The following is a 25,876-nucleotide window of genomic DNA, read 5'->3' as shown; positions in this document are numbered from 1 at the left end:
TACTGAGTATATACAAGGAATAGATCTGTTCAGTAAGGTGACATTTTTACATAGTCACTTTTCAAAGTAGAACTACATTTTAAGGGCTTTTGCATATGTTTTACCTAGAGACCTCTGTGATGAAGTGCCAATATCAACTTCCCTTTCTCTTTAGTTGCCAGTTTTATTTGATATCTTTCTTTAGATATGTGCCAACCAGTTTCAACTTGTTTAACAACATTTTTTTAAAATCAGCTGCCTTGCTGGAATGTTGAACTGATGCATGTGTGGGTGTGTTTATAATACATGCAAAAAATATATTAAAGCAATATAAAGGGTCTGGTTTAAGCCTACAAAAGCAAAGGAATTAAGCATTAAGGCAAAATAGTGGAGCAGACACCTCTTTACATATCATAATACCTTAAAAAAACAACTGCATAATTTGCATAGAAAGTGTTAAGTGGAAGTGCTCTGTTCATTTAATACACCTGTGGTTTATATAGTTGAACTGCAGAACTAATGGAATATTACGAGCCATATTATTCTTTAATGGAAGAAGTTATATTTGCAAAATATTTCATCCTCAAATATCACAATATGTAATAAAATTGTGCAATGCAATGATGATTATATATATTTATTTGTGTACTAAAGTGATGTTCTCTCCAGCCAAATTATTTAATAAAATGTTGATGACATGAGCGTAATCAAGCAAAACAGTAAGACCAGGACGTCAGATTTGGATGTACTATTAAAGGAACCAAAGCAGCATCCTAATCTGGAGAAGCATTACGGTTTTCTAATGAAGTTAGCTTCAGGCACAAAAGCTTGCCTGTTTCGGACCCAGACCTCTAAGTTATCATAAGCAGCAATTAGAAATCCCTTAAGAAATTTCAGTTGTGTTATCTGACCTTTGTGTTGCATCGTGACTAAAAAAACTATAGGATGAGAATAGGCCCTCACATAAACCTAAAGATAGAGACAGTTCCCCAACAGCACACACCTCCACCTAACACGGGTGATCACACTAACTGTAAATCCTTGCACTTCTGATATACACTACTTTGTAGCTCCCACAGGGACAAACCATGGAGTTTGATAAAACATTAAACAACAAATATTAAGGTGTTCCTTCCGAAAGCCTTTCGTGCTTAACTGGATTTTTGACAATAGATAAAATACCAAATTCTTCTTGTTGTTATTAGGAGAGAGTAAGAGAAAAGAGCTAATGGGAAGTTTGGGGGAAACTTGTAAGATTTTACAGCTTTAACAGTCATTGTAGGATAACTGGATGCTCAGCATCACTTTCATAAAGAGCAGCTATTTGTGTAAATCCTATCTTGTGTTTGGGTGTGACTTCTAGTCTGCTAACACAGTAACAAGCTGATTTGCAAAAATAAGTAGAAACATACCGAGAGCTTTTTTCCTCCATAATATAAAGAGAACTGTTCAGAAAACAACTTATTCTTCTCTTCCAGGTCTCTTTGTGCCACATCTCTGCCATCTGAGTATTTTCACTACCTCTGAAGCACGGTCAGATGCTTGTGATCTTCTTTAATGCCTCTGATTTCTACACTTTTCTCCAATACATCTTCTGCAGCAGCTGTCTGAAAGAGTCAATTCAAATTCTTTTGCTGCTTTAAGCAAATTGCCCTAGTTTTCACAGGAAAAGTGAACAAAAAAGCCACCCACAGCACCTGCCTGGTCTTAACTTTTGGACAATCACCACTGATTTCACCTGCCTGAACTGTTTAATGATTTTCTGAGGAAGGTCCTGCTTTTTTTAATCATTGCTTGATTTTTCCATTATGTGAAAGGAATTAATTTGTTTAAATTAAACTCTGTCGGTAAGTAGAAGGTATCTTGCATCAAAGACATTTTAAGAGTCCTCCAACTCAGTAATTCTGCTTGCCTCTGCCTGCCTCATTAAGAGAGTGAATTTTAGGGGAAATAAATGATGTTTAAGCTTGTCTAAACCTGATTGAAGACACATGGACAAAAGAAAATGGTAGTCTGTGGAATTTTTTTTTACTTTTCCCTTTTTGGCATTGTTTGCCTTTTCCTGTCAGTCATTCAACGGTGGATCCAAAAAGTAGTAACTTGAGATTTTACTCATGCAGTACTTCAGCAGAAGTTCCTGCTACATGGAGTTCACAGGAAGGTCTCAGGGATATAAACCAACTAGTAGCTGGCCCACATTGGCCCTTCGTGTTTACATACCTTCCTTTTTGTAAAAACCAGAAAGTTCCCTCAAACAGTTCTTAGCCATTGCAAACGCTGACCTAGCAAGTTGAAAAGATAATGTGCCAACAAACAAAGTGTTAGTCACAAAAAGTTATCTATTCTCATCTGTTACAGTAGTAAGGCTCTATGGACTGTTATTTTCAAACACCTGAATACTCAAAAAGTCATAGCGTAGCTTAAAAATAAGATGAATTCCTGCAATATTATACACCCATTCAGATTCCATGTATTCTTTGACATCACTTGTCTTTATTGATCCAGGGTTGATCTTTTACAGGTCTGTTTCTATGCCTTTGGCAAAATTTGATGGCACTATTTGATGACTGTGGCTGCACAAGCAACTCGTCGGGCACTCGCCCACCAGCATGCTCCCCAAAGAGGGATTCACAGGTGCCCATTAACCACGGAACAAACACCAGACCCCCGAGTTCAGCTTTGTATTCTGATGGTAGCTAACTGTTGCTATGACTTTTGCCCAATATTTGAAATTTTCATGCCAATTTGACTACTTGAATCTCAGTTACTTGAGCACAATGCTTTCTGCATCCTTCCACCGTGCAAGGGCACATACCCCATAAAAGCACTCAAACAAGGCACTTGTCATCATAGTTGTAATTTAATTTAAATGAATTGCAAAGCTTCACAGAGAAACCCACTCTCTTCTAATAAAGACAGCAGACTAACACTAAAATGGTTTTAGTTCAGTCAGACGTATTGCCACAGGTATTAGAGGATAACACTGCCATGTCACAAAACAATCGTCCTTTATGTTAGTTTATTGCAATTTGATAAAAAATACTTCATCATCCCAATTTAAGGCTTATTCCTCTGATAATTACGTTTCTTTGACCAGCAATGTGACCATTCACCAGTGCTGAAGCCATGCTCAGCCTCTGTGCTGTTGAACTACAATGTCACGTGCAGTTGTAATGCATTTCTCCCAATACCAATATCTAATCCTCATCCAAATAAATACTTAGTTACGACTACTTTACTAACACTACTGTAAAGGATACAGCTATAACAAAAAAGAGATCCCAGATGTAAGAATTAAAAAGCACATTTGATATAACAGGGAGTAAGGTTTAATATACATTCCACTCCTGATAATGTCAGAGTTAAATTTACATCAGAGCAATCAATATCTGAAGATGTTCATGTTTTAATGCAATGAATTGGAATGAATGAATTGACATTGAAATGGTCAACTTAGTTTTTGTAACTACAGATTTCTTCTCAAATTTCCATTTTTCTTTGCAATAGTGTGAAATACTTACGTCAATCTATGCTTAATACTATGTCACATAAAAATATACCTATTTAAATGACAGAATGAAAAAGAAGGGAAATAAAAATCTTAAATTATTTCATGCCATGCAGACCACTTACTTTTTCTAATTTATGTCTGCCTTCAAAATATGTAGCTTATGTTCTAAGTTAAACAAGCAAAGCTAGATGTATTAAGAACTTATTTTACATTTAGTTCTATGGAACATTGTCTTTTGTTAATGAATACACAACACTTCCCACTTTCTTCCATGGACATCTTATTTTGATTCTTGAAAAACAAAAACATTTTCAGTTTCAGCAGAAGATATTAGGCACTCAGAATGTATTGGTCAGTTGTATTTTTTACAACTCTTGTCATTGTTATTCAAACACTTTTTATCCAAGTGGCAAATACACAGACTGGATTCTTCAGGGTCACACAAAAAAAAAGCTGCACAATGTATTTGCTAAAAAAGGAAATATTTGGGAGGGTTGGAGGGGAAGAACCTCCAGAAAGAACAGGAGTCAACAACAGTTGGTAGATAAAAGAGGAAATAATCCATAAAACCTATCTGCATAAACAAAATAAGACATACTTTTCCATGCAGAACCTCATAGCACTTTTCCTAATAGACAAAACACTGGCGTTTTAGCTGTGGTGGAAAAGTAATGAAACCAAACCAAACCGAACAAGCCTGAGATCAAGGTGCTAAGCACAGCTTGGATTCAGAACCTGGCCTACAAGCAGCACACATTTAAAAGAGCGAGTCTCTTTTCCACTGAACAACAGTACCTTGGAAACACATCCTTAAAGTTAGAGTCAAACGATAAAATTTTATTAGAAAGCCTTTACCCATCTCCTTATGAAAGTGAATGATAACTCAGAAAGTTGTGGAAATATTCCTGTCAGGTGATTACAAATGAAATGAGCTGAAACAAAGATGGTGTGCCTGAGGACAACAGGGCCTGATGAGTCCTTTGCTGTACTACGGATGTGAGTAATACGAAAAAAAAGTCCCCTAACCTCTCCTCAAAGATACTACTAGTTACCACTTTATGCTATTTCAATTTAAGACATCAAAATAAATCATTGAACACCTACTATTTGACAATTTAGTGAATAAAAGCTTCAGGACAGTATTAAATGCGGTCTGAAAGTCCTACTCCTAGTTTTTACTGACAGTGTAGCAAAGTTTAAAGCTATATATTTTTAATTAAGGAAATATTATTTGGTTTTCAAAGACAGACAATTTATTTTTGGGAAGGCTAAAAGCCTAACTCCAAAAGATCAGTCCTTTATATTTTAGGTAGCGGATTAAAATAGCGTCCGCATAATGATACAAGCGCTTCCTCTTCAAGGAAAGTCCCTCGGCCGTGGCAAAGAGAGGTGACACAATACAGGTGAGGAGGAGGAGCCGCGTGGCAGCCTGCCTGGCTGCCGCTGCAGAGACCCCCCGGGGCCGCTGCAGAGCCCCCGGGGAAGGCAGGGGCACAGGGGAAATATCACCCTTGTCCAGGTGGAAGACCAGGGCGTCTGGGGTAAAGCCGTTACAAAAAAGAGAGAAAACCGGCAAGTAACAATCATGTAGGATAACCAGAGAGCTTCCCCAGGACTCACGCAGGGGATATGCTGAACTGAAAAGGAGAAAGTAAACACAGTTCAAAGGAGAAAGTTTCAAAAGAAACACAGTTCAGCTTTCAGCTGAAGCCTGGAGGCCGGTATGGCTGGATAACTGGGCTTGCGAGGACGGAAATGTCAGCGGCTTGCCAGTCATGCTGGAGACAATAGAGAATCATGCTCATGATATCAACTAACACATCCTGAAATAAATTATAGAATCTAAAATACCTCTTTGAAATCAAAAGAACCAAAGTATAGGTGATATGGTCACTAACGTCAGACAAGTGTCCACACTTTCAAGCCAATATCATACAGGAGAACTGGGAACAGAGATCATACAAAGTCTATATAAAAACAGGGCCAGATCTCCTGGCTTGCACACCTGTACGAGAACTAAGTCTGTCATCTCACAACTGCCCATCAAAACAATCCAGCCTGGACCAAGACGAAGTCATGCAAACATCAGTTTAAAAAGAACAATCTTTCTCAACCTGGAAAAGAAACAAATTAAACGCATATGTTACATAAGAAACAAGTGGTTCCACAAGGAGCTGAACAAGTAAAACTTGGTTTTCTCTAAAGCACAGATATGTGTCCTGCACTGATTCTTTGGTATCTAGCACGGAGTGAACTTGTTTTTCAGGAGAGCGCTCAGAGATATTGAAGTTGGACAAAAGTCAAAAGTTATTGCTAGTAGGGCACACAGGCAGGCACACACATGCAGAAAGCACCATCACATGAGCTTTGTTTTCTTTAGGAAACCACATTCAAAAACAATTCCTCAAAGGATATTTGTTTTAAAGCAAAATCTCACCTGTGACATGACAGTAATAAAGAAGGAAATATCACATATTTTAATAATGACAGTTCTCACCACATTCCTGGGACAAGAATCTAAAAGCCTGTTTTAGGGATTAGGAAATTTGAAGTAAAAAAACCTTGCTGTTTAAATACCAGGAATAGAGGAAGCACTGAAGTTCATAACTGCTTTGGTACCCCAGAACCCAACTGTCTTAAATTAACTTATCTGAAACTCATAATCTCCTCCCTGTACTAAGTTAAAAAGGATCATACAGGGAAAAAAAAAACAAACCAAACCAATAAATGGTTCTTCCATGCTTTCAGTTGATCAACTGATTGCAATGAGCTTCTCTACAGAACTCGAGAACTTCATTATCATACTTCCTCTAATTAAATCTTCAGTCACATTGGGACATTTGGGTTCAGAGAGGAAAGCAAAATTATATCTATCACTGAATATATTTTACTCTATAATGATCGTGTCTTATTTAGTGTACAACTGTAGGAAAATCGAGAAGCTCACAATAGTATTGTCAGAAGCTAGAATTTCTTTTTTTTTAGTTATTCCAATATTTGGAAATTTTATGACAGTTAATTCAAAAATTGAGACTGTGGGAGTCTCGGCTACAAAATTACCATTCCCACCTGATTTGAAAAAGTTGATAGTTTTAGGTTTTTAGGTTTCAAAATGTAACATTTCAACTATTATTTGAATATCTTTGTTTCATCTTCAATACTACCTTACTTCAGAGAACACTAAAACAATCTTTTCAATATAAAATAAAACAAAATACTGAGCTTCGCAATAGCTGTACCATTAAAACTGACAGGTTCCCACAACATATTTCAGTTTCAACAAATTTTTTTTTTCTTTTTTAAACAAAGAACTGTTTCAACATAATAATTTGGGGGACTTTTTCAACTTTATGATAATCAAGGTTATCATAACCAAGATAACCAAGACCAAAGCAACCAAGTTTCTTGACCACCATGCCCCAATACAGCAGTCAAGTTGAAAGAAGAAATAGTATGCAGTAGGTGCAATGTCCCAACCAAAAAGACATCTGCCAGTAGCATGTTTACAGCTACAATTAATCCAAAAGCTGCAGACACACCGTTCTTAGAGCACACGGTTACACAGTTAGGCAAGGTTCACTGGTTGCCCAATTAATCTATTAAAAAGTCTCATCAACAAAATAGTTGACACAAGAAAGTATTATTTTAAGACTGGTAAAATATAGATTGCCCTTGATTTTAATTATTAATAACCTGAGAGATATTTAATATTGTTTGAGGTTTTCTTTCTAGCTCATAAGAAGCAAAAGAAGTTTGTACCAGAAACATAGATTTAAGGCCAAAAAAGCAATAAAAATCAGTGAGACGCTATTGACAAAGATAATAGCCATTAGCCAAGAGGATGTGCCTACATAGACATAGGCAAACTCAAGACCCTACTGTAGCAATAAGAAACTCCAAAATGCAGACACAAAGATAAGGAACTATCCAGTAGTTACAATCTGAAGAAGTTGCAGGGGTAGAGAGAACAAAGACCTATATTCAGTCTTAGACAGCACCGCCATCCTCCTAATAGGAGGGGAGGCAATCGCTCATTAATAAGAGCTAGAGTAACACCAACAGTTTTGGTGGAGGTTTGACTGTGTGGTTGTAGCTTCATTTTTTCCTGCTCCTCATGGCAAGTGCCATTATACCAGCAATTTCTTTCAGAATGTGCTTCGCACATACACTCCATAGAACCAAGGACCACACAGCGAAAATGGGAGAATCCATGTTCTTTATAAGATGTCACAAGAAATGTACCACCTCAAGTATTTAATATCTTGATCAATGCTCACCTAGCATTATTGTTCTTCTGCACTGAAAAGGAGATTCAATTATATGTTAAGAAAAGTTTATGGGCTGGTTTTCTAAAGCAAGCAACTTGCAACTTGAGACATAGCTCAGAAACATATACTCAACACAAAAAGGTTTAATAAAGGTCAAAGATGCAGATAAATTCTGCACTTTTGGCATAAGCATTAGGTGTATTAGAAAGTATTCAAAAGGACTTCGGTCAATTTTATGCTCAAGTAAGATCAATTTATAGTATTAAACACATCTGTCCTAGTATCTGTAGTAACTATGTTTACATAACAAGCATGCTCTGTCTGTCACAGAATATTATAAAAGGACTATTACTTATTCAAGGATCTGAATTCCCCAGGAAATTATATGGGGCCAAACAGTATTATACAGTTTTTCATAAGCGTTTATGGCAGAACTTCAACTACTTTCCTGTTAATGAAGTGTCCAGAGTTTTTTCTTTCCATGTTTATCTTAAAAACATTAATTTTCAGAAATTAGAAACATGTGACAATAATGACTTCTGCACACTGCCAGAAGCTAAATGCAGTCTTTCTAATGAGAAAGACTAATATTAACTTATGTCCCAGTAAACCAGCTGGATTCACAAAACAAGAAAGTTTCTACAGTCAGAGTTGCAAATGCTAAAGCTTTTATCAAATAGCCATTCACAGCCCTAAGAGCCAGAGAATACCTATATGTATAAAACATACAGCACAGTACTTTTTCCGAGTTCAAAGTCTGATCAAATAGCAAGTGCTCGCTTTCTTACAAACAGGTCAATACTACGACCTCTTCAGCTTAACCGAATAGTTTCCCCACTGCAGGATGTTGGGCCCTAAGGATTTTCGTACTCCTTTGAAACACCACCAAGGTAAGGCTATTTTTAAAGAATACCATAAATAACAGTTAAGCCTTAATCCCCACATGAATAGCACTAAATAAAATTTTATTAGACCTCCTAAATTCACAGAATAGTCACTGGTATAATTTAGGGTGTCTAGATTGACAAGGAGATTCAAATTTTCACTGCATGCAAAACCCATTATATATTGCATTTTAGAAACACACACCCACTATATCAGATCCACACATAATTCTACACACACACAAATAGCGTCATGAGGATATCTGCAGGTAACATTTTAGCAGAAGCGAAGCATTAACGTTCACCATGTTCAGGCCTGCTGACCATGCTCATTTTGGACTCACTAGCAATGCAAAAAGCTCTCCCCAAAACAGCTTTTCTTTCAGAAAATGATCTTTTCTTTCATGTCTCCAACTCAAACAACACACACACAAAAAGCTCAATGTGCAGCACATTTAAAATATGGTATATAGGACATCTCAGAGAACACAGGCACTATGGAGAGACATCTGCGTGGTTCTTGAACTCACTCCCAGGTTTTGCTGAGTCGCCTATAGACGATGCAAAAGCAAGCATGTATGATTACGTGCAGACAAGGGAGGTGAGGGAAAGGATTCATTACAGTTTGCCAGATTTTTTTCTGAAGTTTTTTTGTTTGTTTTTTGGAGGCTGGTTGGTTGGTTTGTTTTTGAGGCGAGTGCACAGGTGCCAACTTTTTAAACATCTCTGAAAGACAACGGTCAAAAACTGGAAGCTGCTGAACTTCCACGTGTGGCAAACTGCGGCTGCACGCAGCAGTGCGCAGCTACAGAGCATCCTCTCCAGCCGGTGAGCACGCCGTGGGGCCGGGGGCTGCAGAAGGCAGCCGGGTGCCGTGCGCGGGGTGGTGACTGTGCCGCTGGTGCTGCCTGCAGCTGAGCTCCCCGAGAAGATGACCAATTTCTTAACCCAGCTGTGATCACCACGTGTCAGTTCCTTCCCCTGGCATGCCAGAGATTTCCTCTCCCCGCAATCTGTTGGCAAAACTGCTCGAGCACTTGTTTGCTTACTTGGTTCAGTTAGAATGATCTGGGCTAGCTTCAACACCAGTAGAATGCTTTTTAATTTTTTTTTTTTTTTTTTTTAAGCCTACAAACGGTATGAGGGTGGTGAGCATCCACACGGGTTATGCCATGAGTGGTAACTTGCAGCAGGGGCAGTGGTGGGGAAGTTCGGGGCAGGGAGGCAAGCAGGGAGAGCAGAGGGAGCTGGGGGTGTGGGACAAGCTCCCCCCACGCAGCTGCAGGAGAAGAGGGCCAGCAACCAGAGACAGGAGGGAGGAGGAGGGAAAGGAACGGCTGAAGCCCATCGGCATGTACCCGCGGCGACCCAGCACCCAGCAGGACTGGTCAGGTCTTCAGAGTTGGGCCAGGCATAAGACTGAGATCCTCAGCAGGGCTGCCAGAGGCCCGCAGAGCAGCACCATGTCCTACAGCTACAAGCCAGCCCCCAGCTTGCTGAACGCTGGAGCAGTTTGTGGCCGATAACGTCAAAGAGCCGTTGCTGTGTTAATCCCCATCTTCAGGAGGAACCAGCAGCTAACGTCCGTCATTGAGCACAAAACCACACAATTAGTACCTCTGTTGAGAGAGACCTGGGCAACTCAAGTGACAAACACTTTCCTGATCGTTGGCTATCATATTTAATAGCGCACTTTAAAAGTATGATCTAATATATTGTGAGATTTGGGACATAGTGTTACTATGGTTATAACCTCCCTTGCTTTCTTCCCCTTGCAGGCAACAAATGAAAAATAGAGCAGGAGATCATACTGTTCACGGATATTAACTGGTCCAACTCTGGATTCTCGTAACATAATTCTCTTTCTCCACAGTCAATGAAGGTTTATTAAGGGTTAGAAGAAAATAAATGGTCCTGGGTAGATAGGCTGGGGCTAAGCTTATTTTTGCTAATTGAGATGGAAAACTTTTGAGGCCCAATTCCCACCTTAGGCTGCTTACTAGGTAACTTGCCAATCTTTAAAGCTGTTACAACTAGATTTATGCTACCTTGCCAGACAAAATACACAAGGAATTAGCTGGAATGATCACAAATGCATTCTTACCCAGTTGCCAGAACTTTATTTAAAATAGAACATCTACCAAGAGCTTTATATGGCCTCCATAATTGCTGTGCACCTATCTGAAACCAATCAAAACAAGTAGAAGTCTATTCAGGAATATGGTTGGGAGATACTTTAATCCATAAATAATATATGAAACTGCCTGGGGAGGATTTTAAAAGGGGGTTTGTTGACATGGGTAAGAAATTTTGCACTAGTGAATAGAAATAGCTGAAAACAATGCAATCTTCTTTGGATAATAGATCATTTTATTGTCCAGTGTAAGTATTGTAAAGAAAACCAAAGAGACTGAAATTATTGGCTCAGTTTAGAAATTATAACATTGAACAAATCAAAGTCAAAAAATAAAAGCCCAAAACAATACTGGGAGATGAGAGGTCTGGTCAGGTTTTAGACAGACCATCCAAACAGCTGGAAAAGATGTTGATTCTCTAAGGGAAATTTGTAATGTATTTGACTCATGTTTTTGTGGAGCTGCGGATTATCCTGAGGGGTTTGAAAGAAGGAACACATGCCAAGAAGTTAAGAACATTATCTGGAAAATGATAGTATTTTAGTAGTTTTCCAATATAGCCAGCAATAGAATCTAAAGTTAAAAAAAAAAGAAAGAAAAAGTAAAACAAGAACTGGTGGGGTGGTCAAGATGAGAGATTACCTATTGATGAAGGGGATTCTTCTGCTTTGTTTTCACAAAATACAAGTAGGCTCATGTTTTCAAAAACTAGGTTTTCTTTGCAAAAAATGATTTCAGGAATAAATTAAATTTAAAAAATGATTATCAATTCCTTCCTAATTTTACAATTTTACATCCATTAAAATACAGAACAGAAATAAAATTCGTCATTAATACATCTCTTACTGGCTTGTTTTTTCAAGTCACATATGTACTACACGTTGCAAGTGATAGACTACCCTTAACGTGTAATACTGTCTTCACAAATAAATCTGTTTTATAATGATTATGACTTTACAAACTATTTATTTTTAGAGATTTGCAATATGCTCCCTCTCATCATTTTCAAGTACTTCATGAAACTGGTAATTACGGAGATATTTTGTGTCTTTCTGCAATTACATCTTCTTGTCTTAGAAGCCAGCCTCATGTAATTGAAGATGGGGCTGGAATGGCTCACAATGTCACTTTTCCAGACAAAGGCGTTTTTTTTCCTTTAAAAACGGTGGCTGAAATTTGTGAGGTATCAAACCAAGATGACTAGTGTGCATCACCTTACTACTTATTTACTAATTACTAAATTAGTAATAAAGGTAAATATTCAGAAACTAGTCCAAGTTACTGCTTCCTGTCCCAGTGATAAGGTTTGGGGGTTTTTACTTCTATTTCAGTGATCCAGCATTTAATATTTTGGGAGGGAGGCGAAGGGGAGGAAATACCAGGTACTTGTGCAAGGATCATGCAGAATTTGCAAACACCACTTGATTGACAGGAGCCAGCGACAGACAAGCCTCTGTGAGAAAGAATGTGCCTGGTGCACCTGGGCAATCACAGGGCGGGGAGGGATGCGATGGGCGCTCGGGGCTTGGCGTGGGGCACCGTGCCCCAGCAGGGTCCCCAGACAGGGCCCTGGGGGTCACACACCCCTCCGCCAGCTGCGCGGGTATCACGGCCTCAGGCGCCAACGCGGCTGACAAGGAAATTAAACCATCGCCCGAACAACTTGGTCCAGCCTGATGGGAGCTACAGAGAGCACGCGAGACTGTGACGTTGAGACGGCAAGCAGCACCGAGATCAAATACATTAGGAGTGATTAATATGCAAGGACTCACAATTTCACGATTCTCAGAGCAAGAAACTTGACAAGTCTCAGCATGCCGGAGCAGGATGTAGGTTCCTCCTGAGTTGGCCAAGTAATGAGAGTTCATCAAGTCACCGATCAAGCTGATGCCACCTTTGTATACAAGAAATTTTGATCCCCTTCTAGCATGGGAAAGCTCCAGCTGTGCCTCCCGAGCCCGGCTGCCACGGGGGTCTGCGTCACCGCACAGGGGGCTCCTGGCACAGCTGGGATCCTCACGGGTAGGTGGCTAAACCTGCTCTTCACTGGTAGAACCATATTGCTGGACTAATCGGCCATGTGTCCCAAAGGCCAAAGCATCATTGCACATACACTGGCAATACCAATTCTGAGACAATTTCAGAAAAACAAGCACAGTGAACAAGGTTGTAAGAGCCCGATTCTGTTCCCAGAAAAATTCAAAAGCGTTTTTGCCATTAATTTTGTTTGGAGGACACAGCTCTGCAGAAGAGTAATCAAATTCAAATTGTTTGCAAGGTTAACAGTTTTAAGGCTGAATGATGAACACATCCAAACCTTCGGGGAAAAATTCTGCCTGCTCTTTTAGTCCAAAAATGATAATTAGAGTTTAAGCGGCACAGTTGAGCAGATCCAAACACCAGTTTAAAATTCTGTCCAGAATCCAGAACATAGCAGCCAACTGAGAAGTATCTGGGGACGTCCAGATCAGTCCAAAGAATTTATAACACAAAAACAGCATTTACTTAATAATCATAATAAATGTACAAAAGCATGTTAATATAAAGGCCAAAAAAGTCATTGTACTTACCAGGATATGAAATTATGACCAAATTTTACAGCAAACCAGTTAAATTTGAGAAAGTCTGGAACTGGGTTTTCACTTCACCTTGAAAAATTACTGACTGAGCAGCAGAATTTTAATTTTGAGTAGAAATCAAGTAACAAACATGTAGTGAGAAGATTTCTGTTAGAGTGGAAGACCTCAATCTATTTGAAAGTCACGGTTTGTTTTTTTTTCCAACACCAAAATAAAGGAATGCAGATTCACAAATGAAATCTTTAAAACGGAAACATTTTTCCTATGTTCTTAATTTAAACCGTATCTCAATTTTGGATCTGTTACAGAAGCGGAGGCAGTCTTTTTAAGATGAGTTTAAACCCTTACGCACAAATATTTCTCCATTTCAGTAATCAGACGGGTCTGTTTTAAGACAATAAGACGTGACAGGTAGCACATTTGCAGAAGATCAGTGAGTCCCTTGGTTGCTCTGCAAGATGCAGGTCTAAAGGCAGAGTGACATCAACCAGCCGAGAAGTGCAGTAATCCGCTGGGACGAGCTGTCATGTCTCATTGTCGTTATGAAAGAAAAATGGTAAACAAGGAAGCCAGTCTGCAATTATGAATTTATGGATGTTTGTTAATGAGTATCTCAGACTTAGTCAGACAGCTCCTTTTGGAGTATTTTTCGAATTTCACAGGCTGTTTCAGAATGGTCCTTCAAAACTGATTAAAAATGCCACCATCATTAGATTATATGAGAAAAAACACATTAATATGTTAACACAAATACACTCTGAAAGCCTGGGGAACACACACTCCCTGTAAGTTTCAGACATCAGGTCTTTCCAATGGACAAATAATCCAGGGATGAAAAAAAAGAGGAGAGGGAGAAAGGGATTTAATTCATAAAGGCACAAAAAAGAATGACCCAAGAGGACTCTAAAGACCAAATTTAATGTATTTCTGGTTTAAGCCACACAGACAAAAATGAGGTATCAGAAATCATACATTGTGATTTATGCTAAAGGAATCCTTCAGAAAAATCCCCAGACAATCACACAAAAAGATAATGAGGATAAGATGATACAATTTAAATGCAGATCACCCAGACAAACACCCTCTCGGTCATTTAGTAAGTCCAGACAGATGGTTCTTAGCGCAGTTCTCTTACCCTGACTATCCTTAAAATCAGGGTAATCACTTGAATGAAGCATAATCTGAAGGCAAAAAAAAGTCTTTTTTAGAAATCTTTTTCTTAATATTAATTTAAGGATTATAAAAAAATAGAATGCAACTAGAGCAGGAAGATATTAAGAGAAAGAGAGAAACACTGATGATTTATAATGAGTGCTGGTACCAGACAGGGGAGTAGGGTTGGGATGGCAGTGGATAAGCAGTTCATAAAAGTGTCTTGGGCTACAGGTCATATACAATATAACACAATATCTTTTTTATGGGAGAGATTTACTTGCATGTCTGTTTAATCCTTTGCTGCATGCCTTGGTATACATACGATCCTTGACAGTACACTGCTGTCCACACTACAGTCCGCAGTTGGAGTTTTATAATTGATCAGAACATTTTCTCCCCCAATAAAACTGATTTTCCCCACGATTTTTTGAACGAAGGCAAACATCCACTGAACTACCTGACAAAACCTTAAGAGCAGTCTGACCGTGAAACAAAGAGGAGCAGGTCACAGAACAGGGCTTACCGCCATCAGCTAAGACACAACTAAATAAGCAAGTTTTGTCTGAAACCGTGTTTCATTTGAGCTATGGGGAAACCCGTTACTACTTGCCCATTCGATATGTTTGCCTCCTTGCAGATTAACCCAGGTGCTGCACGTTGCACGACTCAAACCAATTTCAGAGCAGCGTGCCAGTGAGCTCGTAGACGTGAAGCCATTCTGGTCTAAGGGCATGAGAGGCCCACTTTCCCCCTCTCTTCACTATTTCACTTTGAAAAGTTGTAAGAGGGAGGGAGAGCATGACATTGCAGCTGCAATATATTTCTAGTGAACCCCCTTCGCCCAACAGCGTCTCTGCAGACCCTCCATCTAACAGACGCCCTCGCTGTACTCACGCATCCACAAGCTGAGCAGAGCTCAATCGGAGGGCTGTTGTCCTGGCTCAAGCAATTGAAGCGACTCTGACAGAGCCAAAGAAGTGCCGAGTGAAAATGAGAGATCGAACTTCATGTAGCAGGGTTGCAGGTCTCTGCTACGCATTATTTTACACGTTCAGGTCACCAAAGCAGCCATTGCTCCAGCTCAGAGTGTCGCAAAACCGTGCCATCATCCGCTTAGGAAGCAATATTGCCCATGCAGTTCAAAGACACAGTGTTGTTCCACATCTACTCACATTTAGACATTCCTATGGCAACATGAAAATCATCTGATGCAAATATAAATATTTCTATGCAGTACTAATGTAAGTGACCCAAAGAGGAGACTGATTAAGTTTCAAAAATCATCTAATCACAGCAAATCCTAGCACACAGCAAGAAAAAAACCATGTATTTGGAGCATTTCACGTGTAATTACATGAATTATGATTAAAACATATGAAGGAATTCAAACATACTAAAAATAGTAATAACATTCCTTTTAGAATTAAAAAAAGAAATTGCTATGAATGATCCAAAACAGGACCAGGGACCTTATATTTGTACAAGTGATTTTATTTTATCTAGATCCAAGATACCATAGCAAGATTAACAAAACATTTGAAGGATGCAAGGTTATAATGCTGGAACATGGCATATCCCAACTCTTACACAGCACTTGATGCAGGTACAAGTGCCTTCCTTTTTCAAATCTCAGATATAAATGGATCCAAGGGGAATCAGATATCTTCTTGCTCAACAGCTGTAGCAGTATATAAAGTTACCGTGCTGCAGATGTTTTTACTGCCATTCCCCACACACACACTCAATTTAGCAAGATAAAGTAGTTAATTGTCTAAGCTCCGGTACATTTCAGCTCAAAGAAAAGGTTACTTTAAACTGTCTTCATCAGTAGACTACACTAGCGCATTTTACTTTGTTCAGAAAGTAAAGAGGCGTATTCACACTGCTGGATCTGTCATTGCAGTTCAGGGCCAGCAATCAATGTTTTGTGGGGTAACTACTGAAACAGCTTGTGGCTGTTCCACACAAAACCTGACTTGGCTCCATTTTCATATAGTTGTTGCAATAATATTTTCAAGTTGAAGACAGTAATAAAGATGGCCCATTTCTGCTACAACAAGCCCACTTTCTTCTCTTGGTACCAGGAAACAAAGCTATAAAGATATATCTACTATTGTCAAAAATTTAACTTTTAAAGGAAAATCAATAGTACCATTCCCAAAGGAAGTTACAATCAGCATCCATATCAGGAGTCCTGTGAGTCCAGGATTTTAGAAAAATGAACTAAAGAGTCTGCAGTGGCTAAAGCAAACACTTTGTTTCACAAGGCATCAATATTTCTCCGTTTTCTCCAATACAGAATTATATTGTCTTGAACTGCTGGTATTTACTTTATTATCAGCTTGCAGAGATATCTGCCAAGAATAATTCATATTGGGTGGGGTTTTTTGGAGGGGGTTTTTTGGAGGGGGGTTTGTGGGTTTTTTTTGAAACAGTCATCATAAATCAGGCTCTACAATGTAAACTTATACATGGTGGACACACTGAAGTTCTACCGGGTTGAGAAATAATATAGTTAAAGAGTTTACAGCACTGGCATTTTTTCCCCTCAGAACAGGCAAAATTATTGCGAATGGTAGGAGCTGTGCACTGTCTGATCTTCCTATTTAAATCAAAATCTTTATTCCTAACTTCAAGAATGATGAACAACTTGCCGAAGGCATATGACTAAGGACTCAAGACAAACCTTATAGGGAAAACCTGCCTCTACAGTTTTTGATCACTTTAACTTAATCAAGCCACAGAGAATGTTCTTGTCAGAGATGAGCATGGTCTTTGCAGACACAGAGCGTCATAAGAAACAAAAGCAGAGTTACCGAATGGAAACTGTCTAGACAGTCAGCAGAAACTTGAGCATTAGCAGGAGGCATCAGCATGCCTCTGAGCCATGACAAGAGAGGATTTGGCTCTTTCCCTAGAGAGACTCCTCTCTTGAGCAGAGTTCCCACCTGTGAACGAAATGCACAATCACTCCACAGCTTTCTAAGCACTCTTGTCAGGTCGTACCCACTGTGTGAGCCCAGGCCTCGTGCGCGAGCGATCAAATCCCCGTTTGCAGGACACAGCCACAGCATTTAACTGCTCACGCCACGTAGCTTGGCTGCTGCTACAGCAGCGTGCACAGAGTGAAAGAGAGGGAAGCAAAGGGCTCTAGTTTCACGTCCCACCTTTGCTCTTGTTTGGAATAAGGGGATGATAGCATAATGATTCCTGAATGTCCTAAAGAAGGAAATCTAACAGTGTCCTAAACTTCCTAATAACTCAAGCATCAGATTACTTCAACTCTAATCATCGTTTTTGTTTTATAACAAAAATCTGTAACTTAATAGCAGTGGAACCACATGGAAAATAAACTGAGAAGAATGTTGACCTTTAAAATCTTTAAGCAAATAAATATAATTTGATTCTGGTTTTATTTTTGTTTCTCTCTTTTTTTTTTGTATTTTTTAAAAAGGCCAGGTGGGTTTCCATGAGTATATTTCTTTTGCAAAAATTGATTCTGCAGATGTTTATGACTTCAGAACAGTAAAGCAACAGTGTTGCAAATCAGGCTTGGGAAAAATCATCATAGACTGTTTTCACCAACTGCATCACAGAAACACTTTAATATTGACCCTTCACCAACTATAAACTATAGGAAGTATCGAGCGCATTAGCTATTTCCTGCTGGTACCTAAAGATTAAACATTTGTGCACAGAATGAGTAACCTGGCAGTCAGCTGAGTCTACAAAAATTGGTTTTGGGTAGATTGATTTGGTTACAGGAACGTTATTCAATCTATTAGTGTTTATGTACATTAGCATAATATTTAAATAGATTCAAGCTGGTTTTCTTTTAATCTGAAAAACTCAGCAGCTCATTACCACTGGCAGTTAAAACGATGCTAGACTCAGTGGCAGCATGCCTAACCTCAAAATCATTGAGGTTCATTGCAGCAAGCAAGCCTCTAAATCTCCACAGTGTCCAGTGGGGACAATCAGAATTGTGCTGATTGAGAGGAAACTACAACAAGGATACAAAAGGGTCACCACACCTAAATAAACATTGCGGCTGAAGGCAATTTCAAACTTTCTATGTTTTGTAAACTACAGAGACTTCTTCTTCCAAGGAAAAACAAAATCAGATTCAAGTCTTTCCATTTATTTTCTCTTAAATCATCTGGTTTTCTAGTATTTATTCTTTATGCTCTGCCAAGCAATATTATAATTTACAGAAGTTTTTGCTGATAGAAAAAAACCTGGAAGCCCTCTCCAATGCCAAGCGACAGCAGTTCAGAGAGTTTAACTGGTGAGTAATGCACTGATGAAATACCGCAATGCAAATTTTTTTCAAAATATTTAGGGCTGAGAGATTACTTGCAGAAATGGTAATGTTTCCTAACAAATCAAGTGTTTCAACAACAGACCACCCAAATGTATTATCATAAAAAGATGTCAGTTACTTAATTACACGATAGAACAACACATTTCTACTTTATGTCTCCTTTTTACTTTTTTTTGTTTTAACAAAATGTATCCTCTCTAGAGAGTAAAAGGTTTACAGCAGGAGGCGGGTTGAATTAACTTTGCTAGTAACCAACTTCCTCATGTTCCAATTATTTTGGAAATAGTTTAACTTGAACCATGATAATGTACATATAACACAAGGGAATGAAAACACTACCCCTTTTCCGCATCTGAAATGGCTTTACTGAGACCACCTACAGTGACTTAAACTGTACATACTTCCAACTAAATTTAAAGATACTTGTATTTGTTCAATGTATTTTATATCATTTCAACTTCCCCACACAGACTGGTCAAGAACGACTATATTTCTGCAGTCTGTGCAAAAAGTGAGAGAGACATTTCTTGAGCTGTTTCAAAGATTTTATAACAGACCGCCTAAATATGAGATTTCTTAGGTTCTCAACCAGTGTACTTCGCGAAAACATACAGCCAAACAATATTTAACCAGTAAAATGTGACCTAGGAATAATTTACACAAAAATTAATCTGCATGACAATGTGCTATCCTTTATTTACGCCAGCCTGCTAACTCCCAGCAGTCAGCCATTCACACCAGGTCTCCTACCTTTTAATGCAAATAAACACAGTTCTTATTAAATTTCTTAAGGTCTTCACAAATACTGCCTTAATTTACACATATATTACTAAACCTCTCCCCCATATCTTAACTGTCTTTTAAAATGAGTAAAAACATTTTTCTAAAATGTATGCAGTAATAATATGCCTGAATGTTCAGAAGGGTATCTACCAGCAACATGCCTTAAACACCAGGATAGCCTAGTGAATATTAAACAGACACAGACCGTATTTTCTATTCAAGAGCAAAGTGAAACAACTGAAACTACTACTTTGTACTTCACTACCTATCAGCCATATTATGTGTTCATCACCATTTTACAGAATAGTAAAGTCTACTAAAGGGACTATCGGCATCTGATGAGAAAGCAGTATGTATTGGCAAACCATTAGAAAAGGGTAACAAAAGGACAACGTATTTAAACAATTGAATTTCACAGCAGATAACTTTAGTGGGTGTCATAAAATGTGCTATATCTGTAAAAACACGAACACACTGAAGGGGAACATGGAATAAAACTGGATCAGAGGTGCTCTGGCAAAGAAAGCAGGGAAAGAATAGGGATTTTGTAAAAGAATTCAGTCCTGGTCCTTCTCCTTTTCTGGGCGATTACCCCACATTTCCTTCTGGGGCTGTGACAATATCTTTGGTTTTTTCTTTCTTATTTTATTGCACTGCAGGCCTACCATTTATTTTCACATTTTCAATGGATGACTATGCACTTTTCTTGGGTGGCTGTCCCATTGGTGTACTTTTTATGTGAACCTGAATTTGAGGGGAACTATACCTCATCTGAAACTAATCTACTGTGCAAAGAAACTTCTACTTATCTTCTCGCTGCACTAAAACTGTTTCAACCAGATGTGTCAAAGTTATTCTTAAAAAGGGGCTGAATTCCATGTTTAATTATGCCCCATGGAGCAGGTCATAAACCTTGTGCTATCACTGACAAACTGGTTTTGATCCCTCTTGAAGAGAAGATGCTTTGGCCCAATGACTAAACACAGAAGAGAGACCTATACAAAATGAAAAAAATAATGTTTTAGCCTTGCTTTGTAAACACAAGGAAAATAATTGGAGGGGAAAATGGTATTAGATGTTAATATAGTATTGACTGGCAAACAGTTGGGTAGTATAATAGGATAGAAAACAGCTAGCAGTGTGGAAGCAGAACTAGCTCAAGTTTTCACTTCTCGGGAAAGAGAGAAGTTTCTGCAGTTTCTGCAACAGAGTGACTGGAAGAAGTTCCCACCCTTTCTGCGTGACAGCACAGTGCGGCTGCACTGTGAAATGGATCATGGAGCCACCGTAGAATAAACATCTCTCTCTTCGAAAAGAGAGGAGGGTGCATCAAAGGATGCAGAATTTCAGTGATTCTGTTTACAGCAAAGACATCTCCACCCTCCGCCTCCAACAGCAGTGTTAGTACAGCTATTGGGAATGAGGAAAAAGTGGCCAAGGACAGGGCTGGGGGAAAAAATGAAAATCAAAAAATCAAAAAAAAAAAAAAATCAAGCTGGCTCCTTAAATCCAGTATGTAATTGAAACTTTCTCCATCAACCTTTTCAACCCATGCATCACTGGAATTGTTTGAGAATTCTTCATACCTCACCGTAGTACATAGCTCCCAGTTGATCAGCACTGCTTCGTACCTTATTTGCTGTTGACAGCCTCCCCTAAAATGTGCTTATTCTTAAATTATTGGCTGGTTCACAAAAAAAAAAAAAAAAAAGATTTCTGCAGTGAATATGACCACTTATTATCTGTACTACAGTATCACATGAACATACGAACAAAAGATAGTCAATAAGGTTGAATAAATTGGACTAAGTTTACATTGTTAAGATATAAAGTTTAGTAACTCAAATACTGCCTGTTCTGGTCATGAGGTCTACTTGCAACACATCTTCAGGTAACAATTCCACTCAACTAATATTAAAGACTTCAAATTGACATACCAGTAAAAGCTGGCATGTAGCAATAGTCTTAACAGCATCCATTAACGAGATGTTAGTCCCTAAAATCAGGCGTCTTGAAGAACAAGAGTTAAGAGGAGGAAAGATGGCTGTCCAAATGCGATGATTAGTTAAGCTTGTACGCTGAGGTCTCTTTGAAGGAACTAGTTTGTATTATAAAACAAACGGAGACCAAGGCGACTATATCAGTTCTTTTTCTACAAGTCGCTTGGGAGAATATCATCGTTTTTGCTAACACTGGTGGTTTGCAAGACCTTGGATCTTAAAATACTGCTTTTTGAACACTTTCTACAGCAAATCCTGTGACTTGGGCCGGTACAATTTAAACACCTCCTGTGTTTTGAAAGCTTTCTATAGACTTCTTAGAGGCAATGCTAGCTTACACGTTATTAGGCTCCTAATCAAAAGACCTTTGCTCTTCACTGATGGGGACACAGTCATGCCATCCCATTTCTCTCTAGTTTCAGTCTTTTACCCACAAGCTATCCCGAGACATTTTGCTAATGGCAAAAAGCTATATGTTACAACACTGAGACAGAAAAGACTATGTGAAAATGACCTTAGGAACAGCAGAAAGAAGAGAAAAAGAAGTGCAAAGTATTGCCAACGGTTACCCTAAGACTTCATGCAAGCACTACTGCCTAATGTACACCTGTGGAACAGAACCCTTCACCCAAGCTCAGGAGGGCCTTCTACCTGAACTCAACTTGATAGCTTCAGCTAGGTTCCCTCAGGCAGCACACGCCTTGGCCTGCAATTTGTCACAGCTAAACTGTACCACTTGGGTATCTGTTATATACCATAGCGAGGCATGTAAAATTCTCAATTTCAGTGATGCATGGATTGAAAAGGTTGAGGGAGAAAGTTTCAGTTCTGTAATAGCTTTTTACCAAGGCTGAAATGCGTGGCCTGGCAGAGCACCTGCCTTGAGCAGAAAATTTTGCCTATAATTCACTGGTAGGAATCACAGATCCCACCCAGGTTCTGCTCACGGCCATCAAGGAACCCCAGCAAAGGCAAACAGGACCTCTGGAGCTCACTTGGCGTAACTTCAGGCAGGAGCCTGGAATAAAACCATCACCAGGCAGGCCAGCTGTGGCTTTATCTCCGCGAGTCTTGAAAACCTCCGAAGAGAGACTCCACAACCCCTCTATCCCAGTGCAGCCATGCTCTCCTAGGGGAGATTTCCTTCCTGATGTCCAGCCTGAGCTGCCCAAGCCACAACTTCTAGTTATTATTATTAGAGCTCCTTACCTGCCTCTACCAAGAAAAGTTTGATTTCTATAGTATATATAGTATATCTTTCTAACTGCTTCTCAAGCGAGCAACTATTCTGATTGTGTTTTAGCCTTCTCTTATCAGACTAGAGAAGCCCAGCTCCCTTGTAGCCTCTCTTGGTAAGAAGGTGGCCCCTGGCCACCCTGGCAGCTTGCCGCTGGATCCTCCCCACTTTCTCCACATCCCTGCTGACCTGGGGACCCTCCAACTGAAATGTAGTATCCACAGAGGAAGACAAAAGGCACAGCAACTTGCATGTGGCTCTGCCGAGCTGCTGCTAACACCCAGAACAAAATTTGGACAACTCGCTCACGGCGCTAATCACTCGTGTGCAATCTGTGCAATGAAAATGTAACCAGAAAGAAAGAGATCCAGATGGTAGTGGCTAGAACTGAAATGTAATTAGTTCAGTCAATACAGTAGTGTATTTTTAGATCTTCCACTAGTCAAAACAAGAGATGTTGCTCAAGCAAATTTAACATTGCTTAAAAGAAAAAAAAAGAAAAAGAGAAGATTGCAAAAACTGTATGCATGTTAATTCTACAGAGACTTTTTTCTGACAACTTAGGCAAGAGCTGGAAAGCATATTTTAATTCATACAATGACTAAAAGTAAGAGCACTGCCAGAAAATATGATTTGGAACAATTCTTGGAATACAGAGGTTCATCTGTTTTGCAAAAGAAAGAATCAGAAGCACATAAGTATAAGCAATTATTTTAAACTTGCCTATTAAGCAGGGACACCAATAGCTAACAGATGCGGTTATTTGCAAATGATTTCAGCAAAACATACATACTACACATGACAAGACTTCCCCCGCCCCCCAACCCTGATTGAAATCTGTGTCCTGGTAGATACATGACAATAATACAAATTTACCTATAAAACTCAGCATTTGTCTGAGGATTATTACACTACGTATTTAATTAGTGTTGCGGTAACAGTATCTTTCAGATGATTTTACAGCAAAGTTGGAATAAAAAAAAATTAATCTAGATTGCCATTTCCCAGAACTATTTAAACCACTCAATAGAAAACTTGCTTTTGTTGGAATTTTTCAGTCTGGAATAAGAAAAACTGTTCAGACTCCAAAGGATCTCTTTCCTAAAAATAGACCTAATTGTTTCCAAATACACCTCAGAACACTGAGGAAACCCAAACTTTTGCAAAGCGGTTTAAGCACCATGACTTTGACTATCATTGACACATAACACCCATCACGTTGTTTGGATCTGTTTTGGTAAGTGCTATACAAGCGTATTAAGAGTGAAAACACAAGAGGAAAACATATTGTCTGGGAGGAAAGAGACACCCACCAAGTAATGAATGGCTACTTCAGGTTGCTAGCTGCGTAACTGGCAAATTTCAAGAAGCAGCAATTGGGGAGCAGGGTACGAACTTCCAAAAGAACGGCAGCTAAACCGAACATCCCTGTGAGCAGGCCATCACAAGGGAAAGGTACTGTAAGGCTCATACAGGAGAGCAAGCAACCTGGCGAAAAGCTAGGTGAATGCTTTCTACTTATAAAACAATACAGTTCTTAAGTTTAAAATAAAGACCTTGACTTTTCTAGTTAACAAAAATAAGCGCAGGGGTTTTTTTTGGAGGGGTGGGTGTTTGTTGTGTTTTGCTTTTTACTTTGCTGTATATAGGGTGCCATAGGACCAACACCAGGAGAAAAAAAACCAAAAACACAACACAAAAACAAACAAAAAACCGACCACATGCCCTGAGAAAATCAGACCAGGCAGTGAGGAACTGGGTTCTCCATTTCAAGAAGTGCGTAGGTTAAGCTATGGATGTTTGGTTAGGTTTTGTGTTATGTTGCATTTCAGTGGTTAGAAAACTTCAGTGGAGTGGTGAAGAATCCCACTGGCTCAACACAGAATAGTGGTGGCAGCCAAGATAACAGTAATAAATCACTTTAAAATGTCCGTTGCACCACGTGTTTCAACGACATGAAAAAAAATACATGGCAAACCGACCATTAAAATAGTTCATTCAAAACACATTTGACAATTTTGATGGGGCTGGTCTTAAGATCATGGATTTTTATTTATTTATTTAAGCATTTTTGAGAAGTTACAAGCCCTTTTGTACATAGGCTGAACTATGATTGTTTTCTACATTACTGCAAACATGGTTCAACTTTTTGTTTCATCTTTTGCTTTCACTTTTTGCCTAAACAATTTTGTGAAACATTCTTCATTTCTGACAGCCTCTATCCATATTGAGCAACCTAGAATTGTAAACCAGGGTAGAGTTTTCAGGCTGAACACAGCATATTCTCCACTCCCCTAATCCTGCAGAACCTCCTCCGCCTCACATCTGCAGGGCTGGAGCGTTGCCAGTGGCAGGTCTGTTCTTCACAGCACCATTCCTTCGATGCCTGTAGGGATTGCATTGCAGAAGATAATTCTGACCATATCTTACTAAAAGTTGATGCCATTTGATGATAGTTTGATGGCCTGTGCAAATTTAATCGAGGGCCTTGCTTAACTTCTGGAATAGCTGGCATTCTCAGTAATAAAGAAACAAACCCCCTGATTCACACTACCACGATTACTAGCAATTTTGGCAGCTTTGCAGTTCAGACCCAAGGCTGAAGTGGCACAGGAGTAAAACCACTGTTTCCCCCTCCTGCAAACTGGCTTTTGAAGTCACGGCTGTAACACACTGGGCAGCCAGCTTCTGGGCATAAATACAGGACAGTTTTTAGGACTAACCACCAGGCACTCTCCACAGACTCTAAACTAAGTTTAAAATAATATTTGCATCAAGAGAAACTATAGCTGTAAAGAGAGCTAATTTTATGCTGGTATGGTTGGAATATTGTACCTGAACTTGCTCAGAAAGTATGTACTTTCCTTTAATACAAAATTAGCTTTGGGTGTAACTATTATTTGTTTTTCAGCAGAACCTACAAACTATTTCTATTTGCTAGTACCTAAATGTAACAAAAAGATGTTCTCCACACCCATGAAGTTTAATTTTAGGAGCCAGAGGCTCCTGAAAAACCCAGGT

General features: G+C 39.1%; 1 protein-coding gene across 9 annotated transcripts in view; it reads right to left on the bottom strand.

The window, feature by feature from the left end:
* The window catches only part of ARL15 (ARF like GTPase 15), a 225,568-nt gene that overhangs the window by 50,386 nt on the left and 149,306 nt on the right, over window positions 1–25,876 (bottom strand). The window contains exon 7 of one of the 9 annotated variants that reach the window (XM_075137596.1): window positions 24,920–25,241. The exons of the other annotated variants lie outside the window; for them this stretch is intronic. Within the exon in view, the coding sequence (XP_074993697.1) occupies window positions 25,119–25,241 (123 nt within the window). The 3' untranslated portion in view covers window positions 24,920–25,118. Of the gene's footprint in view, window positions 1–24,919; window positions 25,242–25,876 lie in introns of those variants that run through there. 9 annotated transcript variants of the gene reach the window in all.

The sequence above is a fragment of the Calonectris borealis genome, chromosome Z (assembly GCF_964195595.1).
Source record: "Calonectris borealis chromosome Z, bCalBor7.hap1.2, whole genome shotgun sequence".
In the NCBI taxonomy this organism is placed as follows: domain Eukaryota; kingdom Metazoa; phylum Chordata; class Aves; order Procellariiformes; family Procellariidae; genus Calonectris; species Calonectris borealis.
Note: the sequence above shows the minus strand (reverse complement) of the source record. Positions and strands in the feature narration are given on the sequence as shown.